This window comes from Coenobita brevimanus, chromosome 20 (genome assembly GCF_032717465.1).
Source record: "Coenobita brevimanus isolate Jiangsu-jjx chromosome 20, ASM3271746v2, whole genome shotgun sequence".
Taxonomy (NCBI): Eukaryota; Metazoa; Arthropoda; class Malacostraca; order Decapoda; family Coenobitidae; genus Coenobita; species Coenobita brevimanus.
This window is the reverse complement of record NC_136973.1, coordinates 23,045,641-23,062,462: the sequence shown is the minus strand read 5'-3', so window position 1 is coordinate 23,062,462 and position 16,822 is coordinate 23,045,641. Positions and strand designations below refer to the sequence as shown.

General features: G+C 45.1%; 1 protein-coding gene across 1 annotated transcript; it reads right to left on the bottom strand.

Moving 5' to 3' along the window:
* Nucleotides 1-132: 132 nt before the first annotated feature.
* On the bottom strand, nucleotides 133-16,110 carry LOC145391936 (uncharacterized). Its single transcript, XM_080266426.1, has 6 exons — nucleotides 15,909-16,110; nucleotides 14,626-14,696; nucleotides 13,429-14,184; nucleotides 13,124-13,270; nucleotides 12,033-12,212; nucleotides 133-655 (listed from the first exon to the last, which is right to left on the bottom strand). The coding sequence occupies exons 1-6, from the start codon at nucleotides 16,108-16,110 to the stop codon at nucleotides 140-142; spliced, it is 1,872 nt and encodes a 623-aa protein (XP_080122552.1). The 3' UTR covers nucleotides 133-139.
* Between the last annotated feature and the right edge of the window lie 712 nt (nucleotides 16,111-16,822).

Here is a 16,822-nt window from a genome sequence, read left to right as displayed (position 1 = left end):
GTCATGTGAGTAGTACATGAGGGTAGTACAATGCTGTAATGGGGGTAGTAATCATGGTGGTACATACAGTACATGATGTACAATGCAATACAATTATCATGAAAGATGTACATTAGAGTACACTGATGTAGTAGAGTAACTATTGGTTGAGCACAATACCACAGTCCACCACAGTGACCTGTGTGATGTCACTGTGGTTGGCTGCTGCCCTCACCACCTCCAGCCCGCTGACCACCTCACCAAAGACATTAGTGTACCGCAGGACACCCTCCCAGTCCCTGGTGGTGATGGCAAACTGGGCAGCCGTGGCAGCAACACCACCATACCACCACCACCACACGGCCCCCGCCCTGCGTGACTCCCGGTACTGCCCACCCCTGATGTCTATTATCCCTGCCCCTCCTGCCCCTCCCTTCCCTTCGTAGTCCCCACCCCACACACGCTCCCCCGGCCTGCCCTTGTTCACCACGCGGTGTAATTTAGTGTTGCGGTATGAGACGCCGGTCTGGCCGGTACACAGCAGCATAAACTGCTGTGCTGCAGGCGTGTTGGGACTCAGCCGGATGTGGACCCGCCCTCTTGTTGACCCCCCCCATCCCAGGTCCAGATGGACCAGGGTGGAGGAGGGGTCCATGGCCCCCAGCACCTCACTCACCTGCACAACACAACAAGGTCAGTCACGGAGGCAGAGACAGGAAGGAAGATAATTATACACACAAAAAGCTGGAGGCAAAGAGAGGAGGGAGGGAGGAAAGAAGGAGAAGTGTAAGCCTAAGCCATCATCATCATCATCATCATCATCATTGTCAGGACTACATATTATAATTACAAATCATAATAGATAGATAGATAAATAGATAGATAGACAGCCCTCTGCGAGCCTGGGAAAAGGAAATGAGTTTGCAAGTTACACTGAGGAAAGCTGACGACAGTGGCCAGTAAGGAGATGATGCAGTTAGCTGTCAGCAGTCCTCTCGTGAACAAAGACCTAGTAACCATACACACACATATACACACATACTCACACACAGGCTTCTTAAACTTTCCATCCACGAGGAACACACGTGATACGTCTCCTGTTTCACCAGAATTTAGGAAAGAGAGCTTAGAAGGAGACAGGCCTTAGAAGAGACAGGTCACAGGGAGAAGGGCTTGGCAATTTGAGAGAGAGAGACAGAGAGAGAGAGAGACAGAGATATAGCTAGCGGGACGGGACTCTATACTTACGCTCTGTGTGAGAGACTTGTTAATATTTCCAAGACAAATAAAAATAGTCCCATACTATTCTTTACCTCTCCTGTCACTACATGACAAATGGGAAGCTACTCCAAGATATAAGACCGCTCGTCCACAAGTCATAGATAGATAGATATATATATATATATATATATATATATATATATATATATATATATATATATATATATATATAACTCCACCACAAAGGAACCACAAAGTCTTTTATGACATTTAGTCCTTATGACATCATGACCACCGCCGCCGCCATCACCACCACCACTACCACCATCATCATCATCACTGCCGCGATCATTATCATCACCATCATCACCACCATTACCATCATCATCATCATCATCATGATCACCACCAATGTTGCCATCATCATCATCATCATCATAATCATCATCATCATAATCACCACTGCCGCCATCACCACAACCACCGCCAACATCATCATCATAATCATCATCATTATCATCATCATCATCACCACCATCATCATCACCACCACCATCATCACCATTATGATCATCAAAAATCACCACCACCACTGCCACCACCGCCATCATCAATATTATCATCATCATCAATAAAATTATCATCATCATTATATCATCATCAAAGCCAGAACCACCACCACCATCATCAATATCATCATTACCATCATCATCAAAACCACCACCACCACCACCAGCATCATTATCATCATCATCATCATCATCATCACCATCATCATCATCATCCACGCTTGCCATCTTCCAACTCACAGTACATACAGAATCCCTTCACCACCACCACCACCAACACCACCACCACCATCATCACCATCATCATCATTACCATCACCATCATAATCATCATCATCACCATCATCATCATCACGACCACCATCATCATCACAATCATCATATCATCACCATCATCATCATCAACATCACCATCATCATCACCACCACCATCACCATCATCATCATCATCATCATCATCATCACCATCATCATCATCACCATCATCATCATCACCATCACCATCATCATCATCATCATCATCATCATCATCATCACCATCATCATCATCATCATCACCACCACCATCACCATCACCATCATCATCATCATCACCATCACTATCATCAGCATTACTATAATCATCAGCACCAAAACCACTGCCATCATCATCATCATCGTCATCAATATCATTATCATCATCATCATCGCCACCACCACCACCACCACCACCATCATCATCAAACTAGAGAAAATTCAGCGAAGAATCACAAAAATGGTACCACGACTTAGAAACAAACCATATGAGGAACGCCTTGAAGAACTTAAATTATTTAGCCTAACGAAGCGCAGGTTAAGAGGGGACCTTATTGAAGTTTTCAAAATCATGAAGGGATATGACAACTTAGACATGAATAAATATTTTGATATAGACCGGTCGAGTCAAACCAGAAGTAATGGCTGCAAAATCATGGGAAAACGATTCCAATCCCACGAAGCAAAATACTTCTTCTTTAACAGAGTTGTAAATATCTGGAACAGATTACCCTCAGATACCGTGAACAGTATCTCAATTGAGACATTCAAAAACAAATTAGACAAGTATTTGCATGAAAATCCTCAGCTGACTCTTTTTCTGTCCGAATAACTTGCTTTTATAGCTACGGTACATGTAAGTTCATGCCCCCTTAGTCTACAAGACACCCCGTAAACAATGTACCCGTACATAGTGTTGCGTCACGATATTATACATTTCCAATTTATTCGGTGCAAACAAAGCAATATAAGCACAGATTAGGATCTGCACAGATAACCCTGAGTTAACGGTCACTACTCTTACTTTCGACCTGTGATGGGCTGTGGATCACTGAGGGTCCCTGTTAGTCAAGTGACCACCATCGGGATTTTTTTAATGTACCAGGGGTCACTGCTTCAGGATGAAACTTGTGTACTGTCCCACATGGGAGAGTTCCTTGTCTCAGTGGAGTGAACGGAGCTATTGCCTGATTGACTGCTGCCTACCTAAAAAGCGCCAGGGAAGGTTGCCGCACCACCCCTAAACATCCACTCTGTGCATTGCACATCCACACTGTGCACTGTGCAGTCCCCTCTTATCTGAGACACCCGTCCTATATACTTTTCAGTCTCCCCAGCGCAAAAAAAGCAATATAAGCACAGATTAGGAGCTGCACAGATAACCCTGAGTTAACGGTCACTACTCTTACTTTCGACCTGTGATGGGCTGTGGATCACTGAGGGTCCCTGTTAGTCAAGTGACCACCATCGGGATTTTTTTAATGTACCAGGGGTCACTGCTTCAGGATGAAACTTGTGTACTTGTCCCACATGGGAGAGTTCCTTGTCTCAGTGGAGCAAACGGAGCTAGGGCCTGATTGACTGCTGCCTACCTTAAAAGCGCCAGGCAAGGCTGCTGCACCACCACTAAACATCCACACTATGCAGTGTGTAGCTTCCACGTTATGTCCACAGACTTCCCATTAACTCAATGTAACTGGTTTATAATGTCATGCCGTAACTATTATTTTATTTGTTTACTTTCTCTTTCAGGTTACTCTATCGGGTAGCTTATAGATAAAGTATTATAGAATGTGACTTTTCCTTTCCAATGTTTCCTATAAAATTTCCATGTCAGTTTTTCCATGCTGCATGGTGGTTTTTCTCACTTTTTCCTGGAGGGTTTGGTGGTGGGGGGAGCCTTCTTGCTTTCCTATCCTTATCCTTCAACATGTAGAGTTAGATCTTGTAGTCACAGTTTTCTCTAACAAGCAGCCTCGAAAGGACCATAAGGTCTGTTGCTGTTTGCTTTCCTGTGTAATCCTGTGTAATCATCATCATCATCATCCACGCCTGCCAGCTTCCAACTCACTCACAGTACATACACAATGCCTTCTCCACCACCACCACCACCACCACCATCATCATCATCATCATCATCATCCACGCCTGCCATCTTCCAACTCACTCACAGTACATACACAATGCCTTCTCCATCACCACCATCACCACCACCACCACCACCACCACCATCATCATCATCATCATCATCATCCACGCCTGCCATCTTCCAACTCACTCACAGTACATACACAATGCCTTCTCCACCACCACCACCACCATTATCATCATCATCATCATCCACGCCTGCCATCTTCCAACTCACTCACAGTACATACACAATGCCTTCTCCATCACCACCACCACCACCACCACCACCATCATCATCATCATCATCATCATCATCATCATCATCATCATCCACGCCTGCCATCTTCCAACTCACTCACAGTACATACACAATGCCTTATCCACCACCACCACCACCACCACCACCATCATCATCATCATCATCATCATCATCATCCACGCCTGCCATCTTCCAACTCACTCACAGGACATACACAATGCCTTCTCCACCACTACCACCACCACCACCACCACCATCATCATCATCATCATCATCATCATCATCATCCACGCCTGCCATCTTCCAACTCACTCACAGGACATACACAATGCCTTCTCCACCACCACCACCACCACCACCACCATCATCATCATCATCATCATCATCATCATCATCATCATCCACGCCTGCCATCTTCCAACTCACTCACAGGACATACACAATGCCTTCTCCACCACCACCACCACCACCACCATCATCATCATCATCATCATCATCATCATCATCATCATCCACGCCTGCCATCTTCCAACTCACTCACAGGACATACACAATGCCTTCTCCACCACCACCACCACCACCACCACCACCACCACCATCATCATCATCATCATCATCATCCACGCCTGCCATCTTCCAACTCACTCACAGGACATACACAATGCCTTCTCCACATCCTGTCATGTTGACCAATAAAGAAGCTAAATAGGTTTGATGTAAAAATGCGTCCACTCAGACGAGATGCCACACAAGTCTTTGCAATGACAGTAATAGCCCATTTATCCGACGTAATAGCCAAAGGCATGGCCGCCCACCATTAGCAGTTCTTTACCTCCAAACCAATACACTGTGTTAAGTTTATATCAAACTTTATGCCTAATATTAAAAAATTATATATAATTCATTTTGTATTCCCTGAGTACGATAAATGACCAACATATATATATATATATATATATATATATATATATATATATATATATATATATATATATATATATTATTTTTAATGCAAGGAAGAAGGAACCAAAGGCCACGAGCCCGCAAACCGTTCCTTCCAAGAAATAAAGCAAAATACAAATGAGAGCCAAATTCAAGATCCGTTCATTTCGAGATGTAGGAACAATCTATCTATCTATCTATCTATCTATTGCCAGACGCCATAATCCCGTAAGGGGTGGCCATTTGACTTTGAGTTAGTTGTTTTACGGGAAGGGGCACTAACCCTCCACCAACCCACTTGTTGACACGTAGGAAGCACGTATGGTGTGGTTATATGGTTACCACCCAGCGTTGTAAGTGGTTTCTTGGCTTACAGGAAACCATTTGGCTTGTCACTCAATGTAAAGCCACCTGTAAAGGAAGGAAAAGCAATAAGAAGTGACAGGAAAGATGGGAGAAATAGGAAGAGAGGAGGGCAGGCACAGAAAAAGAATGATAAAGGCTAAGGAAGAAGTAGGCAGCACTACATCAAGTGAGTGGATGATGGTTGCCACAACCTACCACTATGTGTTTGAAAAACTGGAGATCATCGGAAGTAGGAAATACAGACAGAGCGAGACAGTTCCAGAGCTGACCTGCTGCATAAATGAAGGACTGGGAGTAACGGTTAACTCTTGCATTAGAGAGTTGGACAGAAAAGGGATGAGAGTTTGTTGCTAGACGGGTGCTATGCGCCCGTCGTAGAGGTGGAGGGATTTATACAGACAGTACAGAGGAGCAGTGACCACTGAAGTAGCAATAGAAGAGATAAAAATGCAACAGTGCGGCGAAGAGAGAGAGAGAGGTTGAAGGGAGCCAGTACGAGAAGGAGAGTTAATGAGACGAAAAGCCTTTGACTCCACCCTATTGAGAAGAGCTGTATGTGGGGAGCCTCCCCACACATGAGAGTTGTACTCTGCACAGGGGCGAACAAAACCCGTGCATAAAGTCAACAGCTGTGCAGGGGCAAAGAAGGTACGGAGTCGGCTTAGCACACCTAATCTCTTGGAAGCAGATTTTACAAGAGATGTAATATGATCTTTCCAAGAAAAGTCCCGAGTGAATGAAATCCCAAGCATGTTCAAGGATGATGCAGGATTGAGCTGGATATTATTAAACATTAGTGAGTACTCCTGTAGAAGATTTTGTCAGGTTGATAGGTGTAAAAACTGAGTCTTTGGTGCAATAAAAACAAGATTATCTTTACCCCAGTCAGAGATACGAGCCAAGTCAGACATTAGGTGTGCCACAGCACACGTGGCGTCACAAGAATACCACGTCTGAGAGGAAAACTCTGATTTCATATTTGGATTTACCATCAAAAAGTACAGCCATTTAGAGCAGCCATCAATTGCCTTGGACAAAATTGTTGTTATTATTATTTTCAGGATATGCCAAGACTGATATGGAGGAGAACCAGAGGACAGTTGTAGTACTGAGTTTGAACGAGGTGAAGATGGATGATAGAGAAGTTGAACAAGGTGATAGAAGTTGAACGAGGTGGAGCAAAGATGTGACCAACGCGTATGAAACCTGATGTAGCTGCTGCCATCATACGTGTACGTGACATCCTCCAAGGTGATGTTGCTGCTGCCATCATACGTGTACTTGACATCCTCCAAGGTGATGTAGCTGCTGCCATCATACGTGTACTTGACATCCTCCAAGGTGATGTAGCTGCTGCCATCATACGTGTACTTGACATCCTCCAAGGTGATGTAGCTGCTGCCATCATACGTGTACTTGACATCCTCCAAGGTGATGTAGCTGCTGCCATCATACGTGTACTTGACATCCTCCAAGGTGATGTAGCTGCTGCCATCATACGTGTACTTGACATCCTCCAAGGTGATGTAGCTGCTGCCATCATACGTGTACTTGACATCCTCCAAGGTGAGACTTAACTTTCTCTTTGACACATTGCTAAATAGGACTCTTGTTACCTCAAAACCCAAGTTCATTTTATGAGCAAAAAATTGAGTAAAGTTGGTATAATGACGACAAGTTTATCTATCTGTCTGTTAATCTATTGCCAGACGCCTTAATCCTGTAAGGGGTGGCCACAAACAAATTACCTCAATGTCGCCCTGTCCCCTGCCATTTCGTAGCCTTTCCCACCAGCTCACACCCCAAACAAATCACCTCCATGTCACCCTATCCCCTGCCATTTCGTAGCCCTTCCCCCAGCTCACACTCCCAACAAATCGTCTCCATGTCATCCTATCCCCTGCCATTTCGCTGCCTTCCCCCCAGCTCACACCCCAAACAAATCGTCTCCATGTCACTCTATCCCCTGCCATTTCGCTGTCCTCCCCCCAGGTCAATAAAAAAATGGTGGTGTAATTTAGCCGTGCTTCTTGGCCTGTACTGTATACCTGTGGGTGAATGTCTTTTCCGTGATAATTGTGTAGTTACCAAGTGTTTAGCTACATTTGACTGATGCAAGTACCTGCCAGGGTTGATGACAGCCAAGCATGTACTGTACTTTGGTGTAGAAGTGGACTGACTTAGCATTACTACTGAATGCACACACTTTGTATTGTTTATAAAGGCTCCAGCAGCAATGCCTCAGCCTTGGTCACCTAATGGCGCCTCTACACGCTGCTCAATCTCTGGCAGCCTCCCTATTCACTCCCTTACCCCTGATGTCACACTCTCAGTGTTGTATCATTTATAAAGGTTCCAAGATGCATGCGTTGGCCCTGGTCACCTAATGGTGGCTTTCTACACTGCTTGATCTCTGGCAGCCTCCCTATTCAGTCCCTTATCCCTGACATATTTCTATTAAGGTTTTAACACTGTTGGCCAACTTAAGGTAAAAATTAAATAGATAACAAAGACGCAGTAGGTTAAATAGCTAAAGAAGATGTGTTAGAAACCTCTTAAGCTAGACTCATTTTACTTTAACCTGGCCTAAAATTGCCATCTTTCCATCTTGAATACTGACAATGAATTAATGGTAGATGATGCTAGTCACAAAGAAGTGCTATGGAAAGGATGTAGAGCCATAGTATTGTCTTTTCATGATGCTAGTCACAAAGAAGTGCTATGGAAAGGATGTAGAGCCATAGTATTGTCTTTTCATGATGCTAGTCATAAAGAAGTGCTATGGAAAGGATGTAGAGCCATAGTATTGTCTTTTTATGATGCTGGTCACAAAGAAGTGCTATGGAAAGGATGTAGAGCCATAGTATTGTCTTTTTATGATGCTGGTCACAAAGAAGTGCTATGGAAAGGATGTAGAGCCATAGTATTGTCTTTTTATGATGCTAGTCACAAAGAAGTGCTATGGAAAGGATGTAGAGCCATAGTATTGTCTTATGATGCTAGTCACAAAGAAGTGCTATGGAAAGGATGTAGAGCCATAGTATTGTCTTTTTATGATGCTAGTCACAAAGAAGTGCTATGGAAAGGATGTAGAGCCACAGTATTGTCTTTTTATGATGCTAGTCACAAAGAAGTGCTATGGAAAGGATGTAGAGCCATAGTATTGTCTTATGATGCTAGTCACAAAGAAGTGCTATGGAAAGAATGTAGAGCCATAGTATTGTCTTTTTATGATGCTAGTCACAAAGAAGTGCTATGAAAAGGATGTAGAGCCATAGTATTGTCTTTTTATGATGCTAGTCACAAAGAAGTGCTATGGAAAGGATGTAGAGCCATAGTATTGTCTTTTTATGATGCTAGTCACACATAAGTGCTATGGAAAGGATGTAGAGCCATAGTATTGTCTTTTTATGATGCTAGTCACAAAGAAGTGCTATGGAAAGGATGTAGAGTCATAGTATTGTCTTTTTATGATGCTATATAGTCACAAAGAAGTGCTAGGGAAAGGATGTAGGGCCATAGCATTGTCTCATTCTCCCACTGAACTAAGAAACAAGCTGAAAAACTGTGAAAATCTTGGCCAAGTTAGAGTGAAAAGAGTATAGTAATATTGGTAGTATCCAATGTTTTGGTTACCTACTGCCAGACGCCTTGATCCCATAAGGGGTGGCCACAAACAAATCACCATCTTCTCCCTGTCTGCCGCCATTGCACGGCCCTCCCCCCAGCTCACACCCCCTCTCACATATACGTCTTTACTCCATCCCTCCATCTCATCCTCAGCTTCTCTCCCTGCACCTCACTCACATACTCTCCTCGTTAGTCTCTCACAACCCGATATATATTGAGGCTATGGCAATATATTGAAACTGAAAATGGTTGGAGTAAAGACGCTGAAAGAGGTGAAGACATGGCCGATAATGAGAAGTTGAACGAGGAGCAAAGGTGTGGACAACGAGTGGCAAACAGCTTGATATAACTGCTGTCGTCAGCGGTGTAAGTCAGCCTTCAAGGTAAGACCAACTTTCTGTTTACTATAATTGACACGTTGCTTTGAAAAGAAGCTTTATCACCTCAAACCCCAAGTTAATTTAAGGGTGAACAATGGAGATAGTATATGACAAGCCTTTCCTGGCCCCATAAAGTTGGTCTGAGGTGCTGGGCTGGAGTCTTCCTCTAATTTGCCTCAACATAACCAGTTCTGGATTACTTAGTCAAAGGGATCAATGCAAATGACTCCAGATTTGTACAAAAAATACCCACTGAGGTTGTTCAGTGCCCACTGAGGTTGTTCAGTGCCCACTGATGTTGTTCAGTGCCCACTGATGTTGTTCAGTGCCCACTGAGGTTGTTCAGTCCCCACTGATGTTGTTCAGTGCCCACTGATGTTGTTCAGTGCCCATTGATGTTGTTCAGTGCCCACTGATGTTGTTCAGTGCCCACTGAGGTTGTTCAGTGCCCACTGAGGTTGTTCAGTGCCCACTGATGTTGTTCAGTCCCCACTGAGGTTGTTCAGTCCCCACTGAGGTTGTTCAGTCCCCACTGAGGTTGTTCACAGTACAGCTGATGCTTTGTGTACACTGATAGGTTGTTGTGGGATCAGCCCCAGACTTTCTGGTCAGACCCATCAACCACAGGCAAGTAACCATCCCTGCAGGGTTATCCCATGCAGTGTACTGGTGCTCACTTGCGGCTGACTGTGCCTCACCACAGCCAGACACAGGGAAAAGTGTGGTTTGGTTTATGGGTGGATGCCACATTTGCATTTCCATCCATTTAACCGGCACTGTAGCTGGCTGCACCTGACCCTATGGTGTGGTTATATGGTTACCATCCAGCATTGTCAATGATTTACTGGGTTACAGGGAATGATAGATGAGGCCATTATTGTCAGCATTATAGATTTTACCGATAGTGAGGCCCTCCTCAATCGAGCCTAACAGAACCTGATGAAATTCCTCCTCCCCCTCCTCACTAGTGTCCACAGCTTCGCCATTGGATGTACGATTTGTAAGGCCATGTTGAAGCTTGACCCTGAACAACCAACCTTCAGATGCCTTGAAGTCAGGGACATTGTGAAGGTGGGCAAACTTCCCAGCAGCGCCTTTCAACTCAGTCCCATGCACTTGCACGCCCGCAGCCCGTTGCTGGCAGTACCAGGTTAATGTTGAACGGTTGACACTGGAATGCTGGGGATGCCCATAGCCTTCCATTTGGCACTGCGTCTGTTGCTCTTGCCAAAGTCTGCCGTGTACTGGGTCAGTTTGTTATGGGATTTCCTTATGTCATGCAGGGTTCAGCAGACCAGGTCATACTATTTAAGATGTGAGAAGTCGACCATCCTGCATCAATCTTACCGAGGATCTCTTGCCTCTTCTGCAGTCATCACTACCCTCTTCCTTTTCTGTGGTGGAAGGGCCATCATCATACACCCTAGGAAGGGGCATGCAAGGAACAGCAAGGCCTGAAGCAGGTAGGGAATAACCACGAAAGCCACTGCTTGTGCTGCCATAGTAACCATACGAGAGGAGCTGTTCACTACACGGTTGATGTGTGGGAACTGGGAACAGCCGAGGGGGTCTCTAGCAGACACTGGGTGAACTACTGAGCCAGACAGCGTGGTGCCACTGGGCTAATCCATTCCAGCCCAACAAAAATGTTCTTGCAGCCAAAATTTCCAATGGATTGCAAGTATTTTATCTGGATAAAATGGAAAAATGTACATATAATGGTTTAATACAGCCAGATCACAGCATCTGGGTTATGAATCGTAAAGATGGTGGACATCCAGATGAATGGGGCGTTACTGTATAAATAATGTGAATGAGGTCACAACCAATAACTGCTTTGAACTACAAAATGACACTGCCATTAAAAACTATTGTGATGAAACTCAGTGATAAACACTGCAAACACTGAAGCATTTCAAGTCTACTGCTGCTGAAGAACAAACAGGATGTTATGTAAACACTGCAAACACTGAAGCATTTCAAGTCTACTGATGCTGAAGAACAAACAGGATGTTGTGCAACATAAAACGAAGGTGAAATGCATTAACGAAGAAGAGTTTGGTGATGACATAAACGCTGGTGAAGAAAAGTTGAATGGCGAATAAAAGCAATGATGAGGGAGTGAGTCAGTGGTTTGACGTGCATAGGAAACATGCAGCTGGACACAGTATAACACAGGCGGGTATATGCTATGTGACTGTTAAGGAGTAAGACTCAAACAGGTGAGAGAGTTGATGGTACATGTCACAGTGGTGGAGTTACCTGTAGTGTGTGGGTGTGGGGGGGTGGGGGCTGATCCTGAAGGCAGTGCATGTATATCTGGTCATTTTCTAGGGTTATCCTGGAGGACCGGATGCCACCTTGGTTTTCATGGATGGCAAATACCAGGCCATCCTCCACCAGCGTCTTGATGCGCTGACTCATCTCCAGGAGGTTCTCAACCTGTGGGTAGTAGCATATATGTGGACAGCATCGATGGCCAGTCCCTAGTAATCTGATGGGTAGACATAGTGTTTATTCATAGGTGGGGTGTAGACATAGTGTTTTAGTCATAGGTGGGGTGTAGACATAGTGTTTTAGTCATAGGTGAGGTGTAGACATATTGTTTTAGTCATAGGTGGGGTGTAGACATAGTGTTTTAGGCACAGGTGGGGTGTAGACATAGTGTTTTAGTCACAGGTGGGGTGTAGACATAGTGTTTTAGTCACAGGTGGGGTGTAGACATAGTGTTTTAGTCATAGGTGGGGTGTAGACATAGTGTTTTAGTCACAGGTGGGGTGTAGACATAGTGTTTTAGTCACAGGTGGGGTGTAGACATAGTGTTTTAGTCATAGGTGGGGTGTAGACATAGTGTTTTAGTCACAGGTGGGGTGTAGACATAGTGTTTTAGTCACAGGTGGGGTGTAGACATAGTGTTTTAGTCATAGGTGGGGTGTAGACAGAGTGTTTTAGGCACAGGTGGGGTGTAGACATAGTGTTTTAGGCACAGGTGGGGTGTAGACTTAGATTAATGTGTTTTAGTCATAGGTGGGGTGAACACTGTCATTTGGGGACAGTTTACTATTTTTTTTTCCAGACTTATTTTCGATGAATTTCTGATGTTATTTTTGAGTTTTATTGAATTATAAACTGCTTTCAGGCTTAGTTTGGCTTGTTTTAAGGCTATTTCGGGGTTTAGGTGAGCTATAAACTTGTTTTTGGAGTCATTTTGTGGGTTTTGTACATGGTTGGGGAGGGGATCCTAGCGCTCCCAAAGGCATTCCTATACTTCTGTTTTAACATCCCAATTAACCAATACCCCAGCTCAGCAATAGGTGTAGTGAGTTGGAACAGTGCTGTAGTGGGTAACTTACTGTTATTTGCTGTGGCATCTTTGTGATGGTGTTGATCTTGTCCATGATGGTGGAGGCCGGGTCTGGGTGTGGTAGAAGGGCGGGTGTGTGTGTGGCATCAGTCTCCGCTGCCAGTACATCCAGGGCCGTCCTGATGGCCTCACGCACCTGTCCATACTAACACAAACATTAGTGCTGGAGGCTTTGCCAACTATGTGCTAATGTACACCTCACATATCACAAGTTTATATGTCAGTGTAAGTGTGCTCATGTTACTACAGAAGCCTGGTGGTACAAGTAGAAGGGAGTGGCTACCTAGTGCCTACCTTCATGCTGGTGGTGACAATGTTAACATCAGGGAACTGTTCTTGGCACTTCTGCCTCCAGTCTTCAACCTCCACACTGCATTGGTCAGCGTGGTCAATGGCCGTGACGGCCTCCTGTGCTGTGTTGGCATTCTGCAGACACTCCAGTCTGGCCTCCAGCTGCTTCACTCCTTCCTCTCCTTCTTGGATCATGCCCATCACTCTGGCCACCTCCTCCTCTATCAGTGTCACAACCGTGGACATGTTGTGTGCAACTTCCTCCACCTTTTTCTTCAGATGGAGGATTTGTTCCTTCTGGTCGGTCAGCCAGGTCCAGTACTGGTCCAGCTGGGACTGGGTGTCTTGGCAGCCAGGTACCTGGCTCCTCATATTGCTCTCGTGCTCCCCCAGCAGGGATCGAAGCTTCTTGCTCATCCCACTGGGCCTCTTCTGGGTTGTGCCACCTCTTGTTTTGACTGGCATTTGTTTTTCTGCTGCAGGTTTTACACTTGGCTTTCCACCAGCTGCTCCTGCTGCCTGTGCCAGATGTACATTCTTAAGCTTTTTGACAACAGCCTCCAGTACATAGTTTACTGGGAAATTATCCAGGGAGGTGGCGGTGTGGCTGGCACGGCAGTCAGGGCAGGTCAGCTGGTTGGCTGTGGTCAGTTGTAAGAAGCAGGACGAACAAAAGGTGTGGCCACAAGGCAGATTGCGTGGGCGACGCTCATTCTCATCATAGGTGATGCAGCACACACTGCACTCCTCAGGATTGTCCTGTGCAACAACAATAACATTGATTGCTTACAAGTAGCACATGATGGACATTGCTGACCTTACAACCTAAAAGGCAGTTTTAATATTCATAACTCACTGATGCTAAGAAAGCAATAACATGAGCTTTATATAACTGATGTCCATACTGTACAAGTGGTGGTCTAATAACAGTAATGTGAACATGCCATAACAGAATATGCTATTGTACTGTAACATGTACAGTAACACTAATATTAATAGTGAGAGACAGTACAGTAGTGAATATTGATCTTTTTATCCACAAACTGTATGTCCAACAACATATGAATTAAGAACCTTTGTACACTAATCCTGAATGTGACAACCTCCTTTGTATAGTACAGCATAGTGTGTGTGTGTGTGTGTGTGTGTGTGTGTGTGTGCTTCTCATTGCCTCAAATACACAAAGCACAAGCCATGTACTGTCAGCAGTTTAACAGTGTACTCACCATATTTGTAGTAGTGGCACTGTTGACTCTGTAGTGACTGGTGACCTGGTAAAATATAACAAGAGTAAATTCTTCCATTAGTTTAAGTTAGTCATTATAAGTTCCATCCCTGTATTAAGGCCTTCACTACCATCACCTCCTTATATATTGTGGTTGCAATCACATTTTTTTCTTTTTTTTTTTTATGTGTCCGACTCTGGGCAAAGGCTTCAGGGCCTATATCTCAGGGGCAGTAGCCTATCCCAAGGCCCAGTAGTCCTCCTACATCTCCACATGTCACCACTTCGGCGCTAACATCCACCGTCCATACTGAATACATGCTAGGGCTGTCTCATACAGGACTGGTGTACTGGTATTAGCGGGGGTATTTTTACGACATGTCGGAGGGTCATCTGGTAGATCAGGAAAGTCTGCCTTTTATGAAATTCAAATCCTTAAACTGTTCCTTGCCCCAGCCGGGATTCGAACCTGGGTCCATCAGGACTGCAGGCCACCTCTCTACCGATTCAGCCACGCCTCCCCCATTGTGGTTGCAATCACATCGTTATATATTGTGGTTGCAATCACAGGGTTTTGGTGGATACAGGGCAGCAGCTGAGTGTGTACGAGGTAAGCAAAGATAATATAACCTTCTACCACGATATTTTGGCCTTTTTTTTTTTTCAATAATATAATAAAAAAAACATATGCATAAAAACAGACGGCATTGTATTGAACACAAACACCAGTTAATATTGTGCGTGTGTGTGTGTGTGTGTGTGTGTGTGTGTGTGTGTGTGTGTGTGTGTGTGTGTGTGTGTGTGTGTGTGTGTCAGCATGCTTCCTGTGTGTACATGTGTGTGTATGCAGATGTACACACGGGAATGTATTGATTAGCAGAGTCCTTCGTTGTCTGGGAATGTGTTCATTTGTACTGAGGTGTGCTGTGTTGTGATGTGTTGTAACACGTGTATTGTCTTGTGTTTATTTGTGCCGTGTTGCAGTGTGTTGTGGTGTAGTGTGTTGTGCTGCATTGTGATGTGGTTTGCTGTGTGGTGTTGTAGTATGTTGGATCGTGTTAATTTCTGCTGTGTTGTGGTGTGCTGTGTTGCACTTTGTTGTGGCGTAGTGTGGTGGGTTGTGACATGTGTTTTGTTGTGGTATAGTGTGGTGTGGGCATGTGTGGTATGGTGTGGTGTGGTCATGTGTGGTATGGTGTGGTGTGGATATGTGTGGTATGGTATGGTGTGGGCATGTATGGTATGGTGTGGTGTGGGCATGTGTAGAATGGTGTGGTATGGGCGTGTGTGGCATGGTGTGGTGTGGGCATGTGTGGCATGGTGCGGTGTGGGCATGTGTGGTATGGTGTGGTGTTGGCATGTGTTGTATGGTTTGTTGTGGCCATGTATGGTGTGGTGTGGTGTGGGCATGTATGGTAAGATTTGCTGTGGGCATGTATGGAGTGGTGTGGTGTGGGCATGTGTGGTATGGTGTGGTGTGGGCATGTGTGGTGTGGTTTGTTGTGGCCATGTATGGTGTGGTGTGGTGTGGGCATGTGTGGTATGGTGTGGTGAGGCCATGTGTGTTATGGTGTGGTGTGGGCATGTATGGTGTTGTGTGGTGCGGGCATGTGTGGTATGGTTTGGTAAGGCCATGTATGGTGTGGTGTGATGTGGGCATGTGTGGTATGGTGTGGTGTGGGCATGTGTGGTATGGTTTGGTGAGGCCATGTATGGTGTGGTGTGGTGTGGGCATGTATGGTAAGGTTTGTTGTGGGCATGTATGGTAAGGTTTGTTGTGGGCATGTATGGTGTGGTGTGGTGTGGTGTGGGCATGTGTGGTATGGTGTGGTGTGGGCATGTGTGGTATGGTTTGGTGAGGCCATGTATGGTGTGGTGTGGTGTGGGCATGTGTGGTATGGTATGGTGTGGGCATGTATGGTGTGGTGTGGTGTGGGCATGTATGGTATGGTGTGGTGAGGCCATGTGTGGTGTGCTGTGGTCTTGTGGCATGGTGTGGTATAGTTTTATGTGGAGTGTTGTGGTTTTGTGTGTTGTATTTCGCTGTGTGTTTTGGTGTAGTAATGTATTCTAACATATCACGTGTAAATGCTGAATCACCCCTCTCTTTCCTGTCTGCCTGCTGTCTGCCTGTCTGCATAACTGCCTGATGCCTGCCTGCCTGGATGCATC

What these genes read in the sequence shown, in the direction of transcription:
- LOC145391936 (XM_080266426.1), bottom strand. Translation starts at nt 16,110, where the DNA reads ATGCCCACACCACACCACTCCATACATGCCCACAGCAAATCTTACCAT. An exon ending in TTGTCACCACCAGCATGAAG is followed by an intron (nt 13,271 to 13,428) that starts GTAGGCACTAGG and finishes TAGTATGGACAG; the next exon opens with GTGCGTGAGGCCATCAGGAC. An exon ending in CCCACACCCACACACTACAG is followed by an intron (nt 656 to 12,032) that starts GTAACTCCACCA and finishes TGTGTTGTGCAG; the next exon opens with GTGAGTGAGGTGCTGGGGGC.